At 40.2% G+C, this 5965-nt stretch overlaps 1 protein-coding gene across 3 annotated transcripts in view; it reads right to left on the bottom strand.

Moving 5' to 3' along the window:
- Nucleotides 1-5965, bottom strand: part of LOC103147671 (E3 ubiquitin-protein ligase DTX3L-like) — a 26091-nt gene that overhangs the window by 753 nt on the left and 19373 nt on the right. The window contains exons 7-9 of one of the 3 annotated variants that reach the window (XM_016678639.1): nt 769-1659; nt 465-682; nt 36-374 (exon numbers count right to left, since the gene is read on the bottom strand). In XM_016678639.1, coding sequence (XP_016534125.1) covers nt 305-374; nt 465-682; nt 769-1659 — 1179 coding nt within the window. In that variant the 3' untranslated portion in view covers nt 36-304. Of the gene's footprint in view, nt 1-35; nt 375-464; nt 683-768; nt 1660-5965 lie in introns of those variants that run through there. The other 2 variants (XM_016678640.1, XM_016678641.1) reach the window with 2 other exon arrangements.

Raw genomic sequence — 5965 nt, forward strand, 5'->3', positions numbered from 1 at the left:
TTTATTCATTTATTTTAGAAAAACCCAACCCAATAATCATATTACATTTTATTACAGTTATAAATTACACCTGTGGTTCACATGATAAATGTAAAGAAAAAATAAACAAGTAGGTAAATCTTTCAAAACACTGATTTGTTTAGTTATATTTTGATACAAAGTCTTCAGCTTTCAGTGAACTTCAAAGTAACCATTAAGTTTTATTTATTATAAAACATCTAACATGATAGAACAAAATGTGGAAATTTAGATTCAATTTGTCAGATTTTTGAATTAAAGTTTCACTAAATGTAAAACAAAAACTTCACTGGATGCCTTTGGCCTTCAGCTCCTCCTTAACTCTGCTCAGGTATTTCTCATCTGGATATCCATAACTGTGAAAGCAGAAAATATAAACGGTTTAATACATGAAACAAAAAGCTGCAGCACAGTGAATACAAAGGTGTTAAATTAGAGAACCGTACCACTCTGGTCCTCCTGTCATGGACGTCTTGTGATTGATGTCATTCCAGGTCACCATGTTATCCATCCCACTTGTCCTAGAAGTCCCAACAGTGAAAATCAGCTTCTGGTCAAAAGCTTTTTTCAGCAGTAGCAGAACTTCATTTCCCTCTTTGTTGTCAGGAAGATATGCTATTCTGATAGCTCCTCCATAGTACTGACCAGGCTTGGGATGATTTTCCTGCCAAGTAGAAAGAAAAAATTCAGGTTAATGGTAGCCGTCTTAAACCAAATGTTAAATTACAGATATATGTGCTTAGACATTACCGTCTGTTTTCCACTTGGAATGTGATAGGTGATGCATATATGGCCACAATTTGGGAATCCAGGTAGAGATGAAGGATTTCTACTAAAAGTCATTGTTCCATCAGGTTGGTTTCCCACCATCACACCAAAAACATCCTTACAAATTGGACAGATGGGTCCACATGCTTTCACTGCACTTTGCAGGCACTCACTACAAAATGCATGTTTACACTTCAACTGTTTCTTATTAGTAAAATCTGACAAACAAATTGAACATGTGTCACCTCGAATTCTAAACTCACTCCTTGAAAATCCTCTTATTCTTGTTTTTTTTGGTGTATTAACCAAATTGCTGCGGAAATTTGGGATAGGTCGTTCCAATGGATATTTGTCGATCAAGTTTGTCCTCAGTGTTGCAACATCTGTAGCAGGTTTGTGCTGTTCAGCCGGTGTGTTTGTCTTCTGCATTGCATTCAGGACGGCACTGAATTCATCTTGGCTTTGCTTTGGACCACTAACAATAACTTCTTCTGATGACATGGTGAGCAAAATCTTGTCCTTGTTTCTCTTGATGACTTTTAACGCATCGCTCCACTGATCCGGATCTACAAACTTGAGAGGAATCACTGCCTGGCCTGAATCAGCAGAGCAGCTCTGTGAGAGATCAATGAACTCATTGAGAGCTTCATGAGGGTTTCCATCTTCCTGCTCAGCTTCAAATGTCACATGGACCTGTGCCACCATTTTAATTTTATTCTTCCTCTCAATCTGTTTAATTCCTTCCTTGTGGATGTGACTCATATACCAGAAGTAATTCACTGGCAGAATACAACTTTCTTCAACCTTTATAGCAGGAAAGTTTGCTGCTCTCGGGGTGAATGAATCACTCCGTTTCCCTGGGAGGATCATGTCCTACAATAAAACACACAGCAAATTAATCTATTCATTCACAGATTAATCTTAATTATTTGAGTTATCTGACAATATATGCATTGACATGGAAGCTTTAACATGGAAGAATTATTCTTTAATAAGATAAGGGGAGGATTCATGTGTTATTTCACATGATTTGGTGTTCCCAAAAACTAATGTTCACTAGTTTCTTTTCAACAATATGTTTCATCATTCAATTTCTGATAATTACTTAAAAGTTTTAAAACAGAAAAATACACAACTGAATTTATTCACCAAACTGTTGCAAAGCTATTACTATCTGTGTTCATATCACTTGTAAGAGATTTATTCTTTGAAAACGCTTGTCAAGTTAGTCGAACATCTTGATTCTAGAAAGATGCTGCCTTAAATTAACATGGACATAAAACATATCCCTCCCCAGCAATACTTTCCATCTTATTCGAGGGAATCTCAAGATGTTCCCAGGACAGTCTTTAACATAACCACTGGGGAATTTTAGCTCACCCTCTTTTGTTGAAATGTTTTAAATCAGCAATGTTGGAAAATTTCAGAGTAAGAACCATGTGTTTGCGATCATTGTGCAACATATAAATTAGATCTCAATACATTTTGTTTGTATTGCCAATGTTCTCTTGAAATACATTTGGTTTTTCAGCCTCTCTTGATGGCTGGCCAGTTGCATGTTTTCTGCAGTTGTGGATAATGATTCCCAAAGTCTTAGAAATAGCCTTATAATCCTCATCTGATTGATAAATGTCAATTTTTCTACAATTTTTGATGGTACTTTTCTAGCTGATGTATTGGTTTTTAAGATCTTTCAACCACCAGAGAAGATGTATTTAAATAGTTGATAGAGTGAGTTCTGGCAGCTGAAGGAGGAACAGCTTATCCTGCTCTCTCCCGTCCTTGCTGATAACTTTGCTTGTGAATTATTTTTAAAGTCACAATTTTTATGGTTATATTTACATTATCGACATCATAACTGGATTACTTCAAACCTAAGGACCGGGAGGTTTTCTCACTTTTATTTTTACCTTACTTTTCTTCATCTCCAAGTTGAGCTAGGGCAAAATGCCCCCGTCCGACCCCAAGGACATTAACAGTATTCTACAACGACTTCAGTTTTTAGAAACGAAGATTCAACGGCTGGAGGTAAACTTTGAAATCAACTCTACCTGTGGAAATTAAACAACTCTTCCTCAAACCAGCAGAGAGGTTGTACACCCTGCACCAAGCAGCTCACCCTGGATCACTCAGGGCGCCAAGCCGAAACAAAAGTCTCACACTGCAGATCCCATGAGACGACTAATGGGGAGAACCCCTCATCTAGACGAAACAGCGTGGCCGGCTCTGAGCCGAAACCCACCTTCAACTTCAACACCTGCTCCACCAAAGAAAAATAAACAAGCAGCTGGAACCAAAACGGCCCCACCGATCCCGCTCCCAATGGACAACGCGACCAGCCCAAGCCTCAAAACATTCCGACTCCGTGGGAATCCCACTGAAGAACAGATTTTCTGCACTCCAGCCTGAGCCTCTGAGTGAAAACCCACCTTCAAACATCAGCAATGAGGCTAAACCAACACATCCATCCCACAAAGCTCCGAAGGACAAAGTGACCACCAGGAAAACAAAAGGTATGCAACAAGTGCTTATTGTTGGAGATGAGGCAGTAAATGGAATCAGTCATGTTTGCAATTCCAAGAAAACGAGAGTGGTTTCTTTTCTTGGTGACACTGTATCTGATTTGACTCGCAAAGTGCTCTCTTTAACCACTGATCAGCCCAACATTGAGACTTTAGTTTTGCATGTTGGAGCCAACGATCTGGCAAAGCAAAAATCGGAGATTCTGAAAAAGGACTTTAATATTCTTCTGGACACTATGGGAAAATTAAAAATGAAGTTATTTCTCAGTGGTCCAATTTCATCGCCTCAATGGGGAGACGAAAAACATTCCAGGCTGGGCATGATAAACAAATGGCAGATTAAAACCTGGTCTGCCAGCTCAGTGACCTTCATCGATAACTTCTGGATCTACTGGCAGCGCTTTCACCTCTTCGGAAGAGGAGGACGCAATCTTAACAAATATGGGATAAGGCTGCTCGCTGCAAACATTTTTTATTTTGTCAACAAGAACAACAATGTGACCATCGCTTCAGAAGAACTGGCTCAAAGATGTCTGACTAGGATGGAACCCTCCGCTTATCAGAACCAAAGTGTCCCAAAACACACAGATAAAACATCGACTGGGGACAGAATGACTGGTTCCCCTCCTCTTTTCCCTCTCCCTAATCTGTCCCCCCTCCCTCCTTCTTCCACCGTCCCACATCTTTACCCCCTCCCTCTTTCTTTCCCCCTCCCTAATCCTTCCCCCCTCCCTCTCTGCTCCTACACTCAGTCACAATATCAGAGTTTCCCAGGAAGTCAATCACTAAAGAGGGTCGGGCTGCACCTAAGCCACCTGAAGATGCTGGTGGAGGATCCGGGTCAGAGAGGAGGACGGACGGACGGACTCCTCCTCCTCCCAGCAGGATGGTATGGATCAACAGGTTCACCTTGGCACGACTCTCAGCGCTAACATAGCAGACCTCACTTCATCTAAGCTACCTGCCTCTGACCTCCCTGAGGATCCAGCGCTCTGCATTTCTGAGGTCTGACACTGGGGTCCAGACATTATCTTTATACCAGTCTTCCTCCAGAATGTGTCTGGCCGCCCGGCACCGCAAAACAGGACAATACCTGTCCGGATCAGTACAAGAAAAGCTACAAAAAACAGAAATACAAAAAGCAGCTCTCTTAATTCAAACCTCAGACTGAAGAACTTTCAGCCCCTAAGTCACTTAAACTGGCTCTTTTAAACACCAGATCTCTCTGTGCTAAAGCTCTATTAATTAATGATTTCATCATTGAGCATAATATTGATGTTTTATTTCTGACAGAAACATGGCTGAATGACAATAATGAACCAATCGTACTAACTGAATCAGCGCCTCCTACGTATAATTTTTTAAGTGAGAATAGAAAACACAAAAAAGGAGGAGGCGTGGCTTCAATATTTAAGAATACCATAAACCAGGGGTCCCCAAACTTTTTCCTGCGAGGGCCACATAACTTTTCCCTTCTCTGGTGGGGGGCTGAAGTCAGTTTGTAACAGAAAAAGTGTGACGATTGCAGGAGTGCCTAAATGTAAAAATGTATTGTTTTCCAGAAAGCACAATCAAATAACCCTGTCTGGGTTCTTCGCAGAACAAAAGTCAGGAAATAAATAATAACACTATCAATGAAATAAATATTAACCAAATAGCCCTCTCTGGGTTCGTCACAGAAAAAATCCAGGAAGGATTATTGTCCGTATTTTCCTAACTATGAGCCGCACAGGACTATAAACCACAACCCTAAAGTTTTTTTTAAACCAGTAAACATGCACATACATATAAGCCGCAGATATCTCTGCCGCTCCAGGTTTTCCACAGCGATGCAGCAGAGGGGGGCGGACACCCAAAATTTGAGTAATAACAGGTCAATTGAATATCACATTTATTACGGTTGAAAAAGAAAAAGTTGCCAAGATTAGATTTAACTGAACTTATTATGGTAGTTTCCAAACGGTAACCGTAAGAGTAAAAGTGCTGATCCTTCGTGTCTGCTACTAGCATGTGCTAAATGAAAAGGGTCTCCTTCTTCTTCGTCTTTAGATTTCAACGGCAGCTTGCATCCATTATTGTTGCACTACTGCCATCTATTGGATCCTAATATCTATACCTCAAATTCTCATAATGATCCCAGTATTATTTAAAAAACTGTTAAATAGCATTTCCCCTCAATCCTATTTAACTGATCAACAACATTCTCAAATTTCAATTCCCTAATAAAACCTAATTCCGTTTTAATGGGCGCTTTCTTCTTTTATTTCCAATTTTGACTTCCAATGATTCACTTTGTAACCCAAACTCCTTTCACACTAGTCAGGATTAATTAGTTCTTCCTTTATTTCCATGTAGAATGGAGTGAAACTGTCAAAACACAAACAACTCAGGATGAGCTCAGAGCAGCTTACAGAAGTGTTTTACATTCAGATACATACATTAGAAGTACAACTGATACAACAGCTACCTCAGAATGCTTTGAGCTGCAATGCTACGTAACGACCTGAGAAATCTTAGCAGCCTGCTAGTTGGCAATGACGTAGCACACAATGAAATCGCCCGCAGGTATTTCCTACGGAGCCCCCCAGGGGACATGGGGAATTTTTTTTTCTTTTGCGTTCCCTCGCAAAACTTTTGCGTTCCCTCGCAAAAGGTTT

The sequence above is a fragment of the Poecilia formosa genome, unplaced genomic scaffold, assembly GCF_000485575.1.
Source record: "Poecilia formosa unplaced genomic scaffold, Poecilia_formosa-5.1.2 Scaffold186, whole genome shotgun sequence".
Lineage (NCBI taxonomy): Eukaryota > Metazoa > Chordata > Actinopteri > Cyprinodontiformes > Poeciliidae > Poecilia > Poecilia formosa.